Raw genomic sequence first — 24,182 nt, forward strand, 5'->3', positions numbered from 1 at the left:
TGTCCTGGGTTTTAGGAGATTCCGGGATTTATTTAGATCATTTTTTTTAAATTCCCAAGGATGTACCTATTTGGGATCATGATAAAAAAAAATATATTTTTCTAGTCCATAGACTTTTTTTTTTACTAGTTTGAATAATTTCGATACTGCATTTTTTCCCCTGAAATTTTCGGAATACTAGTATTCTGCGTTTTCAGCAAGGAAAATCAATTTTGATGATAGGCCCTAATGGGCCCTAATGCCCTTTGGTTAGAGTTAGTTATTTTTGATTTTTTGTTTTTTTTAAATTATTTTTATATTCAATTATTTATCAATTTGTTTATTCATTCATTAATTTTAATTGATTAATCTGTTTATTTAATATAATAATAATAATAATAATACATTGTATTTATATAGTGCTTAATACGTGATGTTTCTAAGCGCTTTACAAAACAATTTAGTAACATACATCAATAACATTGGACAGTTAACATACAAGAAAGGAAATGTACAGTGTAAAGTATAAAGTTATCTATGATCTATCTATCTATTTATTCATTTATTTATTTTTGTTGTTGCTTTATTTATTTCCTCCTTTTGGGGTCTCCATTAGGCAAGAATCCACCGGTCATGATTACCGCCTGATCAACATTTTGTTTTCATTGAAATGGGAGGGGAGTACCTTACCGCATAAAATTGTATCCGATTTATCTCACTTTGTTTGATCGTACATGTATTTTTTGGATCCGATCCGACAAACTGGAATGTTTTGTGTACGTTGGATACGTACAGATGTGGCTGAACTTCGAACTCGATAGAAATTTGACATTTTATAGAAGACAAGTATAAAATTGGTATCTAGGTTGTTAAAAATTGGAAGCATATAACTATTGGACCATGTCTGATTCAGAAGATGAAGCGAGGGACAGGGGGAAACAACTGAAAATCGTTATTGTTGGTGATGGGGCATCTGGAAAGGTAAGCACAGCACACAATCGCAATTGAAAAAATTCAGTCCATGCAATATACCGTGTAGGGTGACGTGAGGGAGCTCCGGCCCGCTCCGCTAGCGGGCCGGAGCCCGGCCCAGTGCAGTGGGTACCGGTACTCTCCATAATGGCTTGAATGGGGTAACAATGCACCACAAATAAAAGGGGAAAAATAAATTATGCACTTCCCTCGTCTCGATTATAATTTATATATGGATGAAGGTTCATCATGTTCATCGTGACACAGAATTGAATCCTGACATCGAGGCACAAACTAACTTGAGCTTGACAATGACAGTTGACCTTCAAAAAAGAGAGGAAAAGTTCTGTCTCTACATTTGTTCTCTTTCTTTCAAAATTGAAAAGAAAATGGCCGATTGACATGATCGATACCGAGAACGAATTTGACATTCATGAAGCCAGGTCTAACTTTTCCTTTTTTTGAAATTTGAGGGTCCAGTTTGTGCCTCGATGTCAGGATTTTGTGTCACAATAATGAATAGACCTTCATTCATAATCGAGGTACCGGTACGGTAAGTGCATAATTTATTTTTTCCCCTTTTATTTGGAGCGCTATTGCGACCCCATTCTACCCCATTTTGGAGAATACCCAGTAACCCATGTCTGCCTAAAAGTATTACACAGACTAGACCAAAAGCTTCAGTCTCTGTATTTTGGTTGTTCCGCTGAACTGCGTTGGCTCCACTCACCATACATAGACTGAAGTGGTTGGGGGTCCGTGGCTACAGACAACGTATAGTGAACTAGCGTTTTATAGATCGCGATTTAAAACTGTTTTTTGAGCGAAATTTAATGATATAAATTCAGGGAAATACAAATAATTTAAGTAATTGCATACCTTGGACCGGATTTATTGATAAAAAAATCCACTGGATGATTGAGAAATCTGTCATCTAAGCCATTTTCTCCTGACCTGACGGTTTATCTTGCAAGTTGCCATCTTGAATGACGTCATTATCGTTAATGTCTCGATATATCGCGATTATAACTATTATCGTTTGTCTTCGTGAGTGTATCGTATCGTATTATTGCCTTGTAGGTGTGCTGGTGGAATGCAATATCGATATCACATTCGTACATTGTTGACGCCCTCTCTCCGTTCGTTTGTAAATATTTCATAGTTTGGCTGCCATTTTGACCTGTTTTCCTGTGTCGTACCCAACTAAACATCGGTAAAGTATAATTTTCATGCATTTTCATCTATATCGTTTAAAGAATGTTAAAATAGAATAATTAACTATTTTGAATTTGTATTTTTTATATCCTTAGATTGTAACCTCGATGTGTTTTAGAACCTCAAACTTTGGACTCTGGTCGGACAAAGGTGCTGGTGTTATAACAAATGGGAGCCCACACGGACACTTTACCGTCGGTGAATGGGGATTACAGTAAAATGTCAGAAATTGTTGAATAAATCCCCAGAAACGACGGTTATTCCTGTCTATACACAGACGAGTCCTGGGCTCCGGCCCGCGAAGCGCGTTATGTATACCCAGTTGTTGTGTGTCCGGATGATCAGTTTTAGAAAGTCATGTGGAAAAAATTACAAGCGAAGTTTAATCAATTTTTAGTACAAAATGTTAGGAAATATTATAAAGAACAAAATAGAAGATGATTACAAGTATTGAATTCATATTTTTAGTGTAATCCAAAGACAAAAAAAGAAGGCTCCAAAAAGATAAACTGTCTGGACATGCGACCCCATTCTACTGTGTGTATGTATGTGGGTAATGTACCAGACCGTATAGTATACAAAAAAATGCATGCAGCCGAGTGCGTTAGTGGAAATGCAGAGCACGCGAGGTTTCTTTAGATAGATGCCGCACTGTGCACGAGCCGCTGGTGGCAAGTGCCTAGTGTGCATCATCTGAAGAAACCAAGCTTTATGGCAGTGTATCCTACTGCCGGAAACATTTGTTTTAGTGCTTTAAAAATGACAATTAGAGGAAATACAATAAAGAAAAATTCGCACTTGCTATTCAAAATATTATGAAAATTATGCATGGATAGAGTCTATGTTAAATTATTTTATATTTACCAACTTTTTTCTTTGCATCGCACTTGCCACATACCCCTCCACGAAAAACAATTCTTTTCATGTGTGACAAATTACTTCATGATTCCGGACGCGCGCCGGATGGGTGAAGATATTCTTGATTAATAATGATGTAAATCTAATCAAGAACTGGGGTGATTTTTTCTTCATATTGAAGAAATTTATGTTTGCTAACTAACTTATTTTTTCTTTTTAGCTGCATGTTCCATGGCTCTTTATTTATGCTCATTCGGATCAAGTTCTATCAATGCGTTGTTGATCGTTGACGGCTCTACTTACGGTAAACCTCGCACACGTTATACCTTGAATTAGCCGTCAATGCCCACCCACAATACACCACACCTTAACATTTGATCAAGGAGTGGACGGAATTAACATTCGCCAAATATCAGGCCCATATTTCTGTCAGAAAATATATCAAGAATTGGGGTGATTTTCTTCATATCGCGCCGGATGGGTGAAGATATTCTTGACTAATAATAATGTAGATCTAATCAAGAATTGGGGTGATTTTTCTTCATATTGAAGAAATTTGTTTTTGCTAACTAATCTTATTTTTTCTTTTTAGCTGCATGTTCCATGGCTCTTTATTTATGCTCATATCAATCCTTAATTTAAAACTACAGGTATGTTGTACTGTATGATATTTTAACCATTTTCTGTCATTTTTTAGATAAATAAGGTAAAAGTTCAATTTTTTCGCTTTGTTTTTACAATCTTGATCTACGTATAGCTGTTTGAAATTGAACTGCGGAAGTAGTATGCGCGTCTGGAATCATGATAGTGTCCGGTACTACAATACTTGACTACATTGTATTCTACAATTGCTTCAACGTTAGGCCTCCTTAGTTATCGTATTACCGATCACCTTTTATGAATTCAATCATATCAAACACAATATTCTCATAAAATTCACTAAACTGTCACCATAAACATGATAAATACAAATGGAGACTCAAGGCCTACCTACAAAATATAAAACATGAACAAATTTTGCTGAAAAATTCAAATTAACAATTGAATATTGACCATAAGAAATGCTCTATTTGTTGGCCTGAAAATGAAATTAGATTTCCCCAACCAGAAAAAAAAACCTTTTAATGTAAAAAAAACCCTTTCTTCAATCCAGTATGGATATGGGGGACAGGAAGTCAGAGGATAACATTCTGGCAAAGCCAAATCCAAAAAGTATTGTAATTCTTGTTCATGAATTAAACAAGAGTCTACAGTCTATGCCAGCAATAATCCAAGAATAAGATCATTTTGATTTTATACTGTTGAAGTCTGTTTGTCCACATGATAAAAAAGAGATAAAATCTGATTCCAAGTCAGAGGGCAAGTCAATGAACTCCATCTTGCATCTGATTCTGTTAATGCAACGCTTAATCTACGATAAAATTGTTCTGATCATTAATCAACAACCATCTATATTAAAAAGTTTTTTAAATCGTATATGAAACTCGTCCTGTCATTCGTCATATATTATTGGAAACTCCTCTTGTAAAGAGGCAGCCACAATAACATTCAAATATGGCTTTCTGTTTCTTTCTGTATACTGGACACAGCCTTTTTCATTGTACCTCATGCAAAACAATGACAATTATTAATAAAATGCGCGCAACTATTATGATTATTATTATTATGCGCAAATATACATGGCAACCATGACGTAGCAATCAAGATTAAAATGACACTAATTACGTAACAATTAATGCACTCAATGGCAGTCAGTGGCCACTAGGAAGAGTAACAGAAGCCTACAAATGTGATGACGGCCGAGTTCGTAAAGGGAAACTGATCATGGCTGATCGCGATCTCCAAAAAGACAGTAAACGTAAGCATGAGCCTAGATTTTTGGAAAGACCCATACATAAGCTCATTTTGATCCTAGCAGATGATTAGATTTGTTCTTAATGTGATACTGACACTATTGACATCAACGTACAGAAAGAGACTGCTTGTTACATGGGCTAGTATAATCCACACGAAAGACATTTAGAGATTCCCCGCAAGGAGCCAAACACAAGAACAATTAGACTGTTATTTTATTATCGTTTATTTTTATATTAATAGGCAATGAGCAGATTGATATGCAAAGTTATTGATAGCTAGGAAAATTATTTCTGTGCTATTTGAATATGTGATCTTTCATTTTGTTTTGTTCAACCAAATGAGCGAAACATTGCTTATATTGCAGTATGCATTTTTGGCATGATATATTTATAATATATAGTTAATATATTATATTCATGATCGATGTTTCAAGGATCAAATTGGATCAAAAGAAATGCATTTAAAAAGAAAAAAAAGGCTTGATATATTTTTCAGATATCGTTCAAAATATTGTATTATGCAATCTTTTATCTATCATTTTGTGATTTAATTGTATAGTTTCGACCTGAATTTACTTTTGAACGCTTGAAACTTTGATTATATATTAGAATCATTCATTTATCAAACTTTGATGAGAGCATGCAAGCATGATACTAAAGCATGAATATTTTATTGTTTATTGATATTTTTAGTGGTTTATAGCATTATTCCTTTTATGCAAGCACTATAGATATTTCTAATTGAAGTTTATAACTATATATGTATAAGTAACTGTTTTGGATAATCAGTTAAAGGAGCCATGTTACTGCAACGCTTAATCTACAAAATAATTCTTCTGATCATTAATCGACAATCATCTATATTAAAGAATTTTTTAAATCGTATATGAAACTCGTCCTGTCATTCGTCGTATATTATTGGAAACTCCTCTTGTAAAGAGGCAGCCACAGATTCCATACAATGAAAGCTTGTTCAAGATTAAACTTCTAAACTCCTTTTGCTTGTTTAAAACCTTTAACTTTTTTTGTTTTTGCCAATTTGAAATTGATACATGTACACATATTATATTACACTTTATTGTGATGGTACAGATCAAACATTAAACATTGTCACAAAGTCCAGTGAGCTTTGTTCTCTGTGCGAGAACTTAACTATACTGAACCCATAGCATTGAAACTGAATATGAGATATTTTTACCTATAATTTACTGATTTATTGGCAAAGTGTCATCCTGGAAAAGAAATTGCATCCATCTTGACTCCAGAATGAGATTCTCTTTCTTTTTTTCTTTCTCTAGACATCTCTTGCAACGCGTTACTCTCAGGAGCAATTTGGTAAACAGTATCAACAAACCGTGGGTCTGGACTTCTTTCTCAAGAGAGTATGCATTGGAGGTAAGTAGTAGTAGGGTTTCATGCTGCAGGGAGGGTAGGAGCATTTTTTAGTAAGCTACTGAAATCCTTGCATCTCAATGACTGAGAGGTATTATTATCACTGACAATGCTTCATTAAAACACACCCTGGCCTGGTGGCTGTTATAAGTTACACACAAGTTTACACACAACTTGATGCATGTGTGGTGACCACTGATCTCTCCCCTACCTGGATGGGAACAATAACGCTGATTGGCCTATTCCGTGTTGAAGCACCGGAAGTTGGTACCTCCGCACGCCGAGTTCCCCCAAAAAAGCCAAAATCGGAGTAGAGTCTGGTACACGGCAATAGTGTCAAGTCTTAATTATACTTACCAAATCAACTCTTATAACAGCACTTTTCAATGTGAATTTATACCTGATACAAAGTTTAAGATGTCGGCCTGTGCCACGTATAATTGCACTTATTGTGACGACCGTGGAAACAGAGAAAATGGGATTACTTTTCACAGATAAGACAAGCTGGTGAACTGCATAGTTGTAGACTTTATGTAGTCCCATGTGCTCAAATACATGTGTGGTAATTCTAAATTACCAGAGCAAGTTTCCAAAACTTTAAAACTCCGGGGGGGGGGTTATCGATTGTTGTGATTTCTCTGGAAGCGTGATGAATTCAAACCATGATTCAAATGAATATTCAATTTATTAATATTCACAAATGTCACCAAGTTTTATGAGTTTATCAATCATGTTTGGACAGAAGAATATCGATCACGACTGAGACACGAAAATACTGACCGTGTATAGCATGTATTGTGAAACTTAAGACTGAAAATCTGCCTTTTCGGAGGAGTTAAAAAAAAATTTTTTTGCAAGCATAGATCCTGACCGAAATAGACTGATTTTTGGGACAAGGTATTCTGAAAATTATTTATCTTTTATTTGTGAAAGGACAATAAAATTTACAAGCTATAGGCCCATGTACGGTACAGGACTAGGACATTAGGGGGCTTATGTAACTTGTGGCATGTGAATTTGTGATATTTCTCTGTCAACAATAGATCGAATTATTTTTTCCAAGAACTCTTTTTTTAAGTACGTAAAAAAGACATTAAGCTACAGAGACGGATTTACAGACTTTACAGACAAATTTCACAGAACTTATTTTGAGATGCCGAATGTCTTCAAAGAAAAAATGTCTCGGTGCATGGAGCAAAAAAGGGGGGGTTATCAACCAGAAATTTAGGGGGTGACGCAATAAAAATAATCTGACAAGCAAAAAAAGGTTATCAACCCAAAATTTAGGAAGGGATGCAAATCAAAAGAAATAATCTGACAAGCATAAAAAAAGGGTTATCAACCAGAATTTCAGGGCGGACCACAACGATTTTAGGGGGGTCCACCTGAATTTAGGGGGGATGCAGGAAAAAAATTGACAAGCAAAAAGAACAAAAAAAAAGTTGTCAACATAAATTTTTGGGGGTCTGTCCCCCACCTAAAATTTAGGGGTACAGGACCCCCCCCCCCCCGCTTCCGCTGCCTACAGTGTATATGAACAAACTGGGTAGAGGATAATTGAAGAGGGTCGATCGATGTGACAGAAGGAAAGAGAGAGAGAGAGAGAGAAGGTCAAGTCCACCTCAGAAAAATGTTGATTTGAATCAATAGAGAAAAATCAGACAAGCACAATGCTGAAAATTTCATTAAAATCTGATGTAAAATAAAAAGTTATGACATTTCAAAGTTTCGCTTATTAAAAAAGAATAGTAATATGAACGAGCCAGTTACATCCAAATGAGAGAGTCAATGATTTTACTCACTATTTCTCTTGTGTTTTATAGTTTGAATTATACAATATTTCAATTTTTACGAATTTGACGTTTAGGACCTCCTTGCCGGAAGCACAAAATGTTAAAATAATGGAATACCAACCGAGATGTGCATATAACTGTTTTGTGAAATTAAGCGAAACTTTAAGCCAAAACTTTCATATTACATCCGATTTTGATGAAATTTTCAGGGTTATGCTTGTTGAATTTTTTTCTTTTTATTCAAATCAAGTTTTTGTTGGGTGGACTTATTCTTTAAAGGGCGAGTCCACCTCATGAAAATGATTATTTGAATAGAGAGAAAAATACACAATAATGCTCAAAATTTAATCAAAATCAGAAATAAAATATGAAAGTTATATTTTCAACGTTTGAAAACGATGAATTTTTCGGTGTTACACTTGTTTGATTTTTTTTTTGGGGGGGGGTGGGGTAGACTTAAATTAAAGGGGGGTTCAAGCCCAGTGTTATAAGCCTTCATAACCTAGAAAGTCCTCGCCATATCGATCCTCCAAAATACCCTTAGACAATTAAGTCAAGGATTTCATCCATTCTTCCCGTAGGTGAGAAAAACACCAACCCCTTCAAAATTATGTTTCAGAATTGTATACTGGGAAAGTACCATGGTTTCAAGAAAACTGCGAATTCTGGCACCTTAAATATATGAAGTTTTGTATAAAAAGCAATAGTGCTTCAGTGTGCAGACAGCTAGCGTATCGCTCACAATGCACATGCTAATGGAGCGATCGCGTTCCTTTTGGGGGAACTGGTATGGCGGACAATAGAACTCGCGGGCTTCAAACAAAGGACCCTCCCCGCATATCCAGGTAGGGGAGAGATCAGTGGTGGTGACCAGTCCTTGTACTGCAGTGTTAATGAAATACCCTAAATTTGTCCTGTTTTACTGGTACCAGTCGTGAATTACTTAGTAATAATAATAATTGTACATAACTGCATGATTCCTACATAACCCCAGTAAACTCTCTGAAAAATACTAGGTTATGTTATTAACTCCGGTCGTCATCTGTGTATTAAGTTGTGCATACCACCACGGGATAACAATTTTTTTAGCAATTAGGTGTTTATTCTATTGTCAATACAAAGATTTTGAAGGAATAGTCTAATCCAACCATCACCTTTTTTTTCAGTGTATTAAGTCGATTGGGTGTAATGTCAGCACCATTGTGTAAATTACTATATTTTTAAACATGCAGTGATTTTTCTATTTCCTTTCAATTCAGAGAACTCTCACGTTTCATTGCAAGTCTGGGATATCGGAGGACAGACGCTAGGAGGGAAGATGCTTGAAAACTATTTGTACGGAGCTCATGTAAGTACTTGCTAACAATTATGTAGATTCATTGACATCCTGTTGAAGATACATAATTTGTTATTATCTCCATTGATTTTTAGGTTGATGAATTTATTTATGATTCATCATGTAGATTGTAATATAGATTATTTATAGAACAACAGGTTACGCAGTTCTATAAACCAAGATATTAATCAGAACAAATTGATTAAAAGAAAAAAAACCTTCATACACGACATGTAAATTATGCAAATTATAATATATCATTTCTAATTCTGCAGGTAATACTGCATGAAAAGAAGTTGAGAATGTTGTATTTTGAATCCAATACACTTTGAGCTAATAATTGTTTTTTTATCATTTAGGGAGTATTAATGGTATATGACATCACAAACTACAGCAGCTTTGAGAACATAGAAGATTGGTATCAGAAGCTTAAAGATGTTCTCAAGGATGCAGACAAGTTCCCACATGTTGCTCTCGTGGGGAATAAAGGTAAGTTGATATTAAGTTGTGTATCAACTCAGTCTACTAGCAGTCGCATCTAACGTCATCATAGCTAAACACATTTGGTTTAATATCAGTTTGGTCCAATTGTCATTTGGTCTAAATACATTCTTGGGTTACCTGCCCTAATCTAATGCCCACATGGTCTAATATTTTCCCTATGTCTAATCATATTTTCATATAATTTATCAGTTATATGACATTTGCTCCAGTGACAATTGCTCTGATGAAAAATCTGCATGTTACAGCAAACATAAAACCTCATCCCCAATACTAAATAACTCCTTATCATCATCTTTACATTATGCTGAACAAAAAACTCTGTTACAGTCCTAAAAAATCTAAAAGATTTTATTTTATTTTTGCACAAATAAACCATCAAGTGAAATGTGCATTATTTAAAAATCATTAACATTGGATATTTTAATATACTTCTACATATTTCCATTTACGCTATGTGAATAAAACATTAGTGTAGTAGGTTTCACGGTACACCATGTATCTTTCTTGGGCAAGTGTTGGTCCTGAAAAGGACTACCCAATCTCGATGTTTCTTGTCGTCCTCAGGAGAAACATCGAGATTGGGTGGTCCTTTTCAGGACCAACACTTGCCAAAGAAAGATACATGGTGTACTGTGAAACCTACTACACTTTTTCTTCGCCATGGAAACCGTCAGAAGTTACAAGAATAAAATATTTATACTTTGCAGTCTACAAAGCCATGCTTAATTCTTTGACAGCTTTACAAAATTCACTCAGTCTCAGTTCTTATATTGTAATTTTGTTCTGTATCGTACTAGCTGATTTGGAGCATATGAGGACAGTGAAGGCTGAGAAACATCAAAAGTTATGTCAAGAACACAATCTATCTAGCCATTTTGTCTCTGCAAAGACGGGTGATTCGGTAAGTTCATTTGCCAGCGTTTCCTGTGCCTCTCATCTTAAACACTTCATCACATTTTGTATCTTATCTTACTATTTTTTCATTGTACTATCTGCATACCCATTTTTCACACCCCTGGTTTTTTTTTTTTAATAGTCAATTTTAGATTATGATATAAGTTATAAACATGTTTGTATATGGTATATGTGTTTATACATATTCACAGTAGCTTTATATTTTACATGAGTATGTTTGTGCAACAGATATGATCACTTGTGATTATATCAAGTTCTATCTTGACTTTTTGTCTCGCCCACCGGAGGTGAAGGCGAGACTTAGGGATCCAAATGTCGTCCGTCCATCACAAATCTAATGACACATAACTCCACAACTGTAAGATGCTTTTCAACCAAACTTGGATGGTAGGTGGACTTAGGGGACCTGCATCTTATGCTGCAGTCGGAGGTCACATGGTAACATCAAAGGTCATCTTCGGGTCAACATTAAAGTTTCCGTGCAAGGCTTATATGACAAGTGTTATTCCATCCCAGTCATTTCACAATGAAGTTTCGATACAATTCTGTTGCGTGCCCTCGCAAATCACAAAATTTCTGGTTATTTTCATAAGTGGGCGAGACACAAGATCGCTTTTGCCTTGTTTATAATTTACATCAGAAATTTAATCCAGATTTTTACAGTACATAAGCTGTTTTTAATGATATACATACTTCTGTTTCTGTTTATTTGCATGCACTCTTGCTGTTATCAATAGGGATTGTAATTTTCTTCCAAGTCAGTGACTTTTATTAAGATTTCCTCGCTGTAGTTAATCAGATGCATTTAACAAATTAGTGTAGTTTGCATTGAAATTGTTTTTATTGTCCCTTTTCCTGTTTCCTATTCAGTGATATATGAATTCTTCTGTATGAACATGTACAAATGGAGGAACTGTTATTTAGATCATTACTCTGAGTCTCACAAGGAAATAAAAAGTGTCTTTTCCAAAGTGGTATTTTACTCCGTAATGAATGTATTTGTATTTGAGAAAGATGTTAGTACTTGTAAATGATCTAATGACCGATGTAATTGAAGCCTTCATTGAGATGGCAATCAAACTCAAGGTAGTTTAGAGCTGTCATAGCCAATTTGTTTTCAGACATTTAGCTGGAATTCTTAGCTTTGTAGTTTTAGTCGATGCTAAAGCACTTATGCCTCTTAATCAGAATGTTCATTATAATTTAGTTTTTATTGTACATATGCATCAAATAGATGGTTATTGGGATAAATACTGCTTGAAACATCAATGTACAGTATTGCTCTAAGTTAACATTTTGCAATCAAAATGACTATACAGTGCGTATAAAAAAAAGGGACAGATTTGGAAAGTCTATAAAATTTTGGTTTCAAATTATGATCTCTATATTTTCGAGTCAATAGGTGCCCAGGGGCCTGTTGCATAAAAATTTTTACCTGAGAAAACTCAGGTTGTTTTTACCGGAGTTTTTGCCCTGTGTTAAAGTCAATGGCAGAAATCAGACTAACCTTAATTTCCAGATTTTTTACCAGAGTTTTCTCAGGTAAAAAAATTTATGCAACGGGTCCCTGAAGTCTTATCCTTCAAATGCCAATAAAATAATTTAGTTTCATTCATGCTTGAGCGACCACGGAATGTTTTTGTGTGGGGTTAAAAAGGAGGCTTGCGCCAAAATGGCATAAAATGATAAATATGATGGTCGGACATCTTGCTAATCAGCAGACTTCCTCTTAACCTTTTCATTATTTCTGCCATAATTTTCGAATTATCCACTCAAAATTAATTTCCAAATCTACTTATTTGCTTGAATATTTCTGCTGTTGTTCCATTTTAATGTTCTCTTTTAGCTTTGAATGATCCTTTAGGCAAGAACAATTTTTTTCGTAAACCGAAGTTTCGGAGAGCGTGTTTTTTTTCAAATGCTTTCATTGTGTGCTACAAAGGTGATGGTGCCTTTGAACAGTGGCATACTGATGGATGGGTACTCAGGGTGCCCCCCACCAAAAAAAAAAATCATGACCAAAAAAAATTGGAAAGAAAAATAACAAAATACATAGAGCGTGAAATATATCATTTACTGCATATTATGTCAAAATCACTAAATATTGGATATTTTGATTGAAAAAGTGGAAATTTTTGCTTGCTCGCTTCACAACTTTTTAATACATTTTACCCGATCTGACATATCTTTATTTTGTTATGATTAGCCAAAAGTCCAATCATCAAATTTCTCATTTCTGCCATTTTGGCACAAGCCTCTTTTTGAACCCTCTACAAAAACGTCCCGTGTTCACTCAAGCATGAACAAAATTTATTTTTTTAAATGGCATTTGAAAGATAAGATCTTAGAGCATCTAATAATATCAAAATATAGATATCATAATTTGAAACAAATCTTTTATAGACTTTTCAAAGTTGTCCCGTTTTTGTCTCACCTGCATAGTAGAGTGAGACTATAGGCGCCGCTTTTCCGGCGGCGGCGTCAACATCAAATCTTAACCTGAGATTAAGTTCTTGAAATGACATCATAACTTAGAAAGTATATGGACCTAGTTCATGAAACTTGGCCATAAGGTTAATCAAGTATTACTGAACATCCTATTAGAGTTTCATGTCACATGACCAAGGTCAAAGGTCATTTAGGGTCAATGAACTTAGACCATGTTGGAGGAATCAACATCAAAATCTTAACCTGAGTTTAAGGGTTTAAAATGTCACCATAACTTAGAAAATATATGGACCCAGTTCATTAAACTTGGATATAAGATTAATCAAGTATCACTGAACATCCTGCATGAGTTTCACATCACATGACCAAGGTCAAAGGTCATTTAGGGTCAATGAACTTTGGCCAAATTGGGGGTTTCTGTTGAATTCCCATCATAACTTTGAAAGTTTATGAATCTGATTCATGAAACTTAGACATAATAGTAATCAAGCATCACTGAACATTTTGTGCAAGTTTCAGGTCTCATGATTAAGGTCAAAGGTCATTTAGGGTCAATGAACTTTGGCCAAATCGGCCAAAGTAGAGTACTGGGTAATCAAGTATCACTGAACATCCTGTGCGCATTTCAGGTCACATGACCAAGGTCAAAGGTCAATGAACTTTGGCCGAATTGGGTGTATCTGTTGAATTACCATCATAACTTTGAAAGTTTATTGATCTGATATATGAAACTTGTACATAAGAGTAAACAAGTATCACTGAACATCCTGTGCGAGTTTCAGGTCACATGATCAAGGTCAAAGGTCATGTAAGGTCAATGAACTTTGGCCATGTTGGGTTTTTGTTGAATAACCATCATATCTCTGTAAGTTTATTGGTCTAGTTCATAAAAAGTGGACATAAGAGTAACCATGTATCACTGAACATCTTGTGCGAGTTAGAGTAGTTTTCAAATTCAGCACGGCTGCTATATTGAACCGCGTGATGCAGGTGAGACGGCCAGAGGCATTCCACTTGTTTTCTTATACGCACTGTAGTTATGCCTGTACTGTAGTAAAGACCCTTTTTTTTTCAATATTCATGATAGATGGGTTGGTATATATATCCCATCTCCTCATTCAATTGTAGCTGATATTAATAACCTTATGAAAATGTTTTCTATCTTGAAATGCAGGTGAATTTATGTTTCCAGAAAATAGCTGCTGATATACTAGGGATCAAACTCACTAAAGCTGAAATCCAAAACAACACTGTATCCTTATGCTTTTAATCCATTGAGATGTGTATTTATGAGATAATTTGTATTACTTTATTCAAATGTTCTTGTACCTGCTATGGAGATTTTAATTGTTCTATTTGTTTATAATTATGATGGAGATAAGTTGATGTTGGTTGCACACATTTAGTTCAATATTAGAATAGTTTATAACCATAAAATATTTATTGAATATTGATATTTACTCAAAGCGTACCTACATGTATTAGAGCAAAATGATTTATGCAGAATGGACCCTCAGTCCTGAAGTCCATTTGAGGGATTGAAAAAAGTAATAAAGATGAAAATTATTGTGACAATGATGATGATAGTGATAATGAAGACCAAAAATGTTAATGATGATTCTAATAATGATGATCATTTTACAGCCTTCTACTGATAATGATGGTAATACGAATAATGATGACAACGATAAGGATGTATTGAGGATGATGATATTAATGTTGATGATAATTTACAGGAAACAAATGGTAATAGATTTGGCTACTTATACAGCACAGTGGTGCATCTTCCATTGAGTTGCTTTGTATTGATGGGCATTTTCATGGTAACTGATGTTACACAGCACAATTTTACACACAAAATTGTGCTGTGTAACATCAGTTACCGTGAAAATGCCCTTATGATGAATGTGATCATTTCCTTGACTCTAATCTTCTCAACACAGCGAGTTGTCAAAGCTGAAGTACTCAAATCAAGAGAGGAGCCTGTACCAAGACCGATGTCATCACACACGCGGAGTTCAATGTGTTCTGTCATGTGACATTGTCATGTGACACTGTATTTAATAAACTCTCGAGCTAAGAGAATACATGCATTTTGAGAGCAATGAAGGTCTTTGATCGTTCTTTTATGAAGAATGATCGGCAATGGCTTACTGCTGTCTTGCATCCGACCATTACATAAGGGGCGCCCTCTTGTGAGATGATGGAAAGATGTTGGCTTGTCGTTACCATGTTCTCAAGATCGACAAGGATCTCATCTTCATCGTTTATTTATTATTTTCTACCCATGATTTGATCAGCGTTTCAATCACTGCCTTACATGAAGGTCTTAATTATCTCAGTCATGAGGTCCATCTCATTTTCATCGTCAGTGAAGTGATGTCATACTTGAAGACAAGCTTGTCCATTGAGCAACTTCAATTTCAGTGAACAGTACATCAGCCTGTTGACTACTGAATCATGGAATTCCTATTGGATTTGGACGGGGATCGCCCACTTCCATTAGACAATAGGTTAACTAGTTTAATACGTGAAATGGATGATGTTTTTGTTCTCATGTTGAACCTTATTTCAGTCAATTGCAGACCTTTAGGAGTCTTGGCTCAGATATCTCTATGAAATGAGAAGCTCAAAGCGACTTTGTATATTGATATCAGTATCATCTTGGAATCGTTACAGCTAGCTCACAAATAAGCACTTTGTCAGTGACATATTGGCTCCAATTCACAAAGGTGGTTCTAAAACCCATGGTTGAGTCCATGGTTTATGCAGATTTCCTGTAAAAAGTACGCTTAATTTAGCGCGTATCGGGTGCGTGTATAAAAAATTCCAGTGCTGATGCGCACTTTTGTCACAGTGCGCCAAATTGACGCCTGTTACCATGGTAAGATACGCCATTTTATTCATGAGTCCACAGTTTGAAGATTGGACTCATGACTAAAAACAGTGGACTCATGAATAAAATAGCGTGGATGACTACAGCAACAGACATCAATTTGGAGCACTATGACAAAAGCGCGCATCAGCATTGGACATTTTTTAAACATGCGCCCGATACGCACTAAATTAAGCGTAACTTATACCAGAAATTTGCATAAACCATGAATTCAACCGTGGATTTTTGAAACCACCTTTGTGTATTCAGGCCATTGTGAAAAACACATTAAAAGATTTTCTCCCCCAGTTGAAGGGGACGGGGGGGGGGGGGGGGGGTGATAAATCAGGTAAATTACTATTTTTGTTTTTTCATTGTTTATATTTGATCATTGATTGTAGGGAAAAAAAATGCATTCCTGTTTTAATGTGCCATATAAATACATTTATCACTTTGTTTTTAATTTGTCTTTGTCTAACTTAGAAAGTATATGGATCTAGTTCTTGAAACTTGGACACAAAAGTAATCAAGCATCAGTGAATATCCTGCATGAATATCAGGTCACATGACCAAGTTCAAAGGTCATTTAGGGTTGAAGAACTTGGTGCCATGTTGGGATATTTGTTGATTTGCCATCATAAGTTTAAATGTTTATGGATCTAGTTCATGAAATGTGGACATAAAGGTACTGGTAATCAAGTATCACTGATCGTCTTGCACAAGTCTTCGGTCACACGATCAAGGTCAAATCTCCTTTTGGGTAAATGAATGTAGTTTTTTATCATCATATTAATGGTGTTTTTTTTGTGAATGATTATTCTACAGTTGGATGATCTTTGAAATTGTCCATGGTGGAGAGAATAATGGAGGTTTTTACGGACTACACATATGGTGTTTATGGTAAAAAACCTCCATAATTCTAGAGTCATTTTCAAAGGAAGCACTGCTGCGATATTGAAATGCGTAATGCAGGCGAGACTGACAGGCGCTCCACTTGTTGTTTTATTGAAGTATTCTTTTTTCTATATTTCTTGATGTCCACATTTTCCTATGTTAATTGCAAAATTGTTTCAAGGGAGAAGCTGTAGTTCCATGTGTTATAGCCTATAGAATATCTAAAATTATGGGTGATATGATTATTGAAATTTATAGTAATGGTTAGATATGTCATTCACTCTTTTCTGTCTGACAAGTATTCAATGCTCATTAATTCAATTCATCTTGTTTTTAATACTCTTTCTATTCAATTTAAAACCAAAGCCAAATGCAAGTACTCCTTTTTCTGGCTCCAATATGTTTTAATGTTGTCAGCATTCATTCATTTTTAAAATTATTTTTAGGAGCATATTGTTATAGTTTCAGCTGTGTGCAATCTTATTCTCTTTGCTTCTTTGATTGTGAAATTATGTTTATTTGAGTACTTAAACCAACTGCATACCTTGAAGTACTAGTAAGGACAGAATAGGATTCATATTCTGCTTATAAATCTATTTTAGTACTATTCAATTCATCTGTGTGTGTCTTAAAAGCTGATAAGCAGAAAATTCTAATATCGCTAATGGACCAATATTCAAGAATTTGTCATTTGAATAAACGGAAAGAATTAGATTGACTGTTGCCTTGTTAAATTGCAACTATTTATCACATGGTTTGCTATTGCATTAACTTGTTATTTGTATGTCAAAGGCCCAAGAAAGTAAAAGACCTTTTTCTATTCATCGTACCATTATACAACAAAAGTATGATCGGTCAACTTTCCTGTCATAAATGGGTATATTTTGATTATTTTATCGTTATATTTTTCATAACTTTAGTATGCATGGAACTTGTTTATAGATTATTATCTTTCTAAATATCCATCTGAAAGCAATTTTGTAAGCTCAAACCAGTTTATTGAGATCACAGACATCTATTGTGAACACATCTTATGTTTTTTGTTAATTGCTTTTGTTCAATGCATATGAATTATGTACACTTAAAGGGGAATCCAGCCTTGGCCATAAAATGTTGTGTTGGGAAGGAGAAAAATAAATTAAACAGAATGGTGAAAGTTTGAAAGAAATTGGACAAGCAATAAGAAAGTTATAGCTGCTTTAAAATTGAGATCACTAATACTATGTAGATTTCAAATTGGCAACTGGGTAAGTAAATTATGACAAGGGGCAAGGACAACTTTCCCATAGGCCATGTACTTTATTATCAGGGATTTGTGGTTTTCTCCTAAGTACCCATTCCCCTGGGGCAGTAATCTAAATATAACCCATGTAGTATATTGTTTTATGTCCTCATGAAAGAAAAATATAATTTGAAATAAAACTTTTGGGGAAAATGACATTTTAGCCATGATATGTATTGGAGTACATGGAAGAGTAGTCCTTGCCTTACATCACTATGACATCCCATATGCGGCCAATTTGAAATCTCCATGGGTATAGTGATTACCAATATTTACAACTTTTAAAAATTCATATCTCTCTTTTTGTCCAATATTGTTCAAACTTTCACCTATCAACTTGTCTGATTTTTCTTTTCCTTATAAAAACAAGTTTTTATTTGGGTTGGATTCCCCTTTAAGGAGATTAATTACATTACATGTGTGTGTTAATCTTTTGGTGCTTTTTTGTTCAAAAATTCCAAATATACCATAGCTTCATTGTTGAAAATTATTTTACAAAATAGCTGTCACATTGCATGAAAATTCATCATTTTTATCCTAATATCAACAGGGCAATATGCATTTGAGTGTGATGAACTGGGAACATGGGAAACGTTTCATCATCTGACAACTTTCCTTGAATATGATTGGCTGATTGTCACTGTTACTATGGTAACTTTTGGATAAAACATCCTACAAGTCCTTTCATGAAATGCTCAGCCTGTGAAGTCATTTCTCAAACACATTTGATCGTATTTTCTTATTAAAAGCCTGGGTGTATGTAAAAAATCACTTTTTAGACAACTTTTTCAATGCAAGATTAAAGTAATTTGTAATTGGTGAATCAGTTTGCAAATGGCACTCAAAAGAAGTGTGGTCTGAGTAAACATATGGTTAAGTTGATGCGATGAGAATGTGGATTTTGTTTTATATATATATATTAATTATACACTAAACCAGGCTTGTATTTTGAAGTCTGGTTTAACTTAGGCAATGGTATTACTGTGTTAAATTTGTGGGAAGCCAGAAATTTCCAAATTGCATTTGCACTTCATGTTTCCTATATATCTTTACATGGCTTTTTCATCACAATTTGATGATGAAGAGAAAGCATATTTCAGTTATTATTCAGAGTCAGTTATGAGTGATCTGAGAGTGAAATGAGCCGACAATGTGAACTTGTACTGTTAAAGTTACCTGTCACAATTGGCTTTCCATAGTTAAATCACAAATTTAGACCAGAGTTTAAATCAAACCTGAGTTCAGGATACAAGCCTTAGTGCTTCTGTAAACAAACAACACTGAATAGAGTGATACAAACTGTGGAAGAGAATCTCAAATTTTAATGAAATGTGAAACAAAGATTGTTCTTTTGAATCTCAAAATCTATTATCAGCGATTTGCACGTCAAGTGCAAAAATAATCTCAAATGACTAATTTGGAGTGGTGTTAACTGTAATTTCTATACTTAGTTCATGCTCAGAATTTTACTAGAAGTGATAAGAATTAATTTCAGAAGTATGGAAATATTAATGCCAAAGGTCTTGGTTGTGCATGTAGTTCTGATTTTGGCTTCTGCATTTCTGTAACGTATCATTGCAAATTATTTTTTCCCTGTATTCTTGTTGTGTAGGTGAAGAAAAGAAGAAAAATAGCAAGTTCTGACTAGTACACACAAAATACTCATGTAAATAAATGTATATGAAAATATGCTATTATTATTTGTACATAATAGAAACCTTTATGAATTCTAACAATGATGTATAGAATTATGAGAATGTAATTTTACTGATTTGATCATTCTTGTATATGGGTTTATATACTTCACATGTTTTTGTGTTTCGATCTATGTACCATAACCATTTTATATGTTTGAACACATTCTCACTTTTGTGTAGTTTTGTTTTAGCAAGTGTATTCATTAGACAAAGTTCCTTTCACCGTGATAGTGTATTTATAATTTTCAGGGATTCTCATATATTTTCAACAGTCTGTTTTACTGTTCTCTGCATTTTTTTCATCAGAATAAAGTCTCATGATAGCAAGAAAGAACATTAGGTTTTTTAACAGTTTGAATATAACAGATATATGGCCAACTTCGCTTTAAGGGCAGAAAAATGCTGACTTGAATGAATAGGGAAAAATCATATTGCTGAAAATTTCATCAAAATCAGATGTAAAATAAGAAAGTTATGACATTTAAAGTTCCGCTTATTTTTCACAAAACAGTTATATGCACAACTCAGTGACATGCAAATGAGAGTCGATGATGTCCCTCACTATTTTTTAAAATATTGCTTGAATTGTACAATATTTCATTTTTACAGATTTGACAACAAGGGCCAAATAACCATATAGTATTATAATAATGCTAATTTCTCATGTTCAGGGAGAAATTTATCTGTTTCACCTGACAATGAGGAGGAAATTAGAATATTTCATATATAGAAATACAAAAGAAATAGCGAGTGGATGACGTCATCATTCCCTTAATTTGCATACCGACCAGGATGTGCATATAACTGTTATGGGAAATTAAGCGAAACTTTAAGATGTCATAACTTCTTTATTTTACATCCAATTTTGATGAAATTTTCAGTGTTATGCTTGTTGAATTTTCTCTTTTTATTCAAATAAACTATTTGTTGGGGAAAACTTGTCCTTTAAGTTTGATGAAGCAGTTTATTTTTTTTTACCAGGGCTGGTGTTCAATTTGATACTTAAAGCCAGAATTTGAAGTATTTTACTCATTATTCGGCTAAGTAATTCTTAGCCCATCTTTGCTATTTAATTGTCTTTTTTTTACTAAGTATTTTGCTTGAATCTATGTTAGACCCCATACATGGCTCAAGTCTGGCTTATGTGCAATTTACACATACATACGTGCAGTTGTGCATGCTGCACACAAATGGATGTGTACATTTTGCATTATTTGGTTCAGACATCACAAATTATTTTACTTAAATTTGGCTAGATAAATTAAAATACTTAGAAGTGATGAGTACAGGCAATTTCCTTAGCCAAGTAAAATGCAAAGTGATTACTTAGTTTATCAGTACTTTCCATTGAATATGCACTGGGGGCCATTTCATTAAGCTGTTTGTAAGTTAAGAGTGACTTTAGGAATGATGGGTTAGCCTCCATAAGAAAGGATCACTAGTCTTTAAAGTCACTCTTACAAACAGCTTTATGAAATGCCCACTAGGGCCAATTTCAAAGATCTGTAATTTTGCCATTCAAATTAAAAAAACTGAATGGGTTGGATATTTAAAGAGCAATGTAATTTCTGATATAGAGAAAATTATTTTTATACATCATAGAAAATTGATAAATTACATTGTGAAGAGTTTGTTACGATGATGATCATCTGATTTTGAAAAAAAAACACTTTTGTTTAGTCTGGGTTTAAACTATTTTGATGTTCTATGATTATTCCACTATCACTTGTGCATTTGTAATAAAACAAACGGAAATCAGCATCTACAGAGTTGTCGAGTCATTCATTTGATATCATTAAATGGGTATTCAGCCCTGGTCATAATATGTTGTGTTGAAAGGAGAAAAATAAATAAAACAGAAAGGTGAAAGTTTGAAAGAAATCAGAGAAGTTATAAGAAAGTCATTGCTGTTTTAAAATTGTGATCTCTAAGACTATGTAGATTTCAAATTGGCAACTGGGTAAGTAAATTATGGCAAGAGGCAAAGACAACTATATTATCAGTGATTTATGGTTTTCTCCCAAGTACCTATTCCCCTGGGGCTGTCATTTAAATATAACCTTGGTAGTATATTATTTATGCCCTCATGAAAGAAAAATATAATATGAAGTAAAACATGAAAAAAAAAGTAAATTTAGTCATTTTATGTATTGGAGTACATGGAAGAGTAGTCCTTGCCTTACATTACTTTGACATTATATTTGTTGCCAATTTGAAATCTCCACAGGTATAATGATTTACCAATATTCACAACTTTTAAAAATTCATAACTTTCTTATTGTTTGTCCAATATTGTTTAAACTTTCACCTATCAACTTGTTTGATTTTCCCTTTTTCTCTAAAAGCAACTTTTTATTTGGGTTGGATTCCCCTTTAATTTATTATAAAGTTTCCTGTAAAGATGTATTGTTTCTCTCACATACAGGAATGATTGATGTAGGAATGGTTATGTTAATTTTGATTTTTATCATCATAATCACCATCTATAGTATTCAGTGAACATGCCTGCATGGATTCTATCCTGAAACAAATTACACACACACAAAAAACAATTCTTTATCTAATGTTTAATATCTCATAATCTTTCAATGACAAACATATTAAGTGCTAGATATATACAAGTAATAAATCTCTAAAGTTTTATGCGATATTTCAAGATTTTTTTATTTTCAATGTCATGAAATCACTTTGAATCATAATAATTTGGAATGATATGAAATCAGTTTGAAACCCTGAGTATTTCCAGATAGCTCTCAATCTGCTTAATATTTTTGAGGAATATATGCTACTCAAGAAGGATTCCCTAAAATTCCAACATTTTGCATAAAATTTCAATGTCTTGTTTCCATCATTTTAATACTGTTTCATAGTTTCATAGTCCTTTAAATTTAACATTCAAGTATTAGTCAAAAAGGAATTCAACATGAAACCTTTGAAAAATGTTTTGGAATGTTGTACTCCATAATTTCTTGAATAAAAAAATATTTATGCAATTATATGCATAAGAATATTCTAGAATAAAAACCTTCATGGCCAGAATTTACAAAGGTGGGTTTGAAAACCCACGGTTGAGTCCATGGTTTATGCAGATTTTTGTATAAATTACGCTTAATTTAGCGCGTATCGGGCGCGTGTTTAAAAAAAGTTCAATGCTGATGCGCGCTTTTGTCAGTGCGCCAAATTGATGCCTGTTACCATGGTTAGATACGCTACTTTATTCACGAGTCCATCGTTTGAAGAGTGGACTCATGAATAAAATAGCGTGGATAACCACGGCAACAGGCATCAATTTGGCGCACTGTGACAAAAGCGCGCATCAGCATTGGACAAATAATATACGCGGTAAAATAAGCACATTTTATACAGGAAATCTGCATAAACTATGGACTCAACCGTGGGTTTTCAAAACCACCTTTGTGAATTCGGGCCCATCTGTCTTCCTTTACCACTTATACTATGAGGCTTCATTCATCCTTCATCTACATCTACTGATTTCAAAGGTCTAGTATATATAACAGAATCTTAACATGTAATGGCAAAAAATATTGTCCATGATAAATTCTTTGGGATTTCCCAAATAAATATTCCTCTTATAAACATGATGGTTACTAATATCCTGATCTCCTACAAAACTTATAAAGCAGGATACAAATATTTATACAAAAACTTATGGTAATCATTAACTCTTTGTGCACTGGTTCATGAACCCCTCTGTGTTAGATCATTTTCAGGTAAGGAAACAATGCATTGATTGTCTGAGAGTGAGATGCGAAGTTCACACGTCACCGAGTGTGCATGATGCGAAGTACGTGTGATAAGGGTTAAATCAGTGTTGGCTGTTTACATCATTAACATCATAACAATTAAAAAAACATTTTTTTTTGGGTGGAATGATTTTTAACAAGATATGAAATATCATTACTTATAAAATATGGAATACTATAAGACAGAAATTGCATGGCTTTAAGTATGCTGCTTGTCCCTTGCATAAAACAGATAAAATTTCTTATATTTAATTTGACCTCAGCTATTTATTGTTAAACTAATTATACAAATTGGCAAGATTTAAGCTACAATTATCTTCAACTATGGAGATACATGTAATGAGTGACTCTGTGATAGATCAATCAAGAAGAAAAAAACTGGTGCTACTACAACCCCATCTA

General features: G+C 34.1%; 1 protein-coding gene across 1 annotated transcript; it reads left to right on the forward strand.

Moving 5' to 3' along the window:
* Positions 1–718: 718 nt before the first annotated feature.
* On the forward strand, positions 719–16,064 carry LOC121425533 (ras-related protein Rab-28-like). Its single transcript, XM_041621613.1, has 7 exons — positions 719–960; positions 6,179–6,275; positions 9,325–9,413; positions 9,761–9,890; positions 10,703–10,806; positions 14,443–14,520; positions 15,212–16,064. Exons 1-7 carry the CDS (start codon positions 880–882, stop codon positions 15,305–15,307), a joined length of 675 nt encoding a protein of 224 aa, XP_041477547.1. The 5' UTR covers positions 719–879; the 3' UTR covers positions 15,308–16,064.
* Positions 16,065–24,182: the final 8,118 nt, after the last annotated feature.

The sequence above is a fragment of the Lytechinus variegatus genome, chromosome 12, assembly GCF_018143015.1.
Source record: "Lytechinus variegatus isolate NC3 chromosome 12, Lvar_3.0, whole genome shotgun sequence".
Lineage (NCBI taxonomy): Eukaryota > Metazoa > Echinodermata > Echinoidea > Temnopleuroida > Toxopneustidae > Lytechinus > Lytechinus variegatus.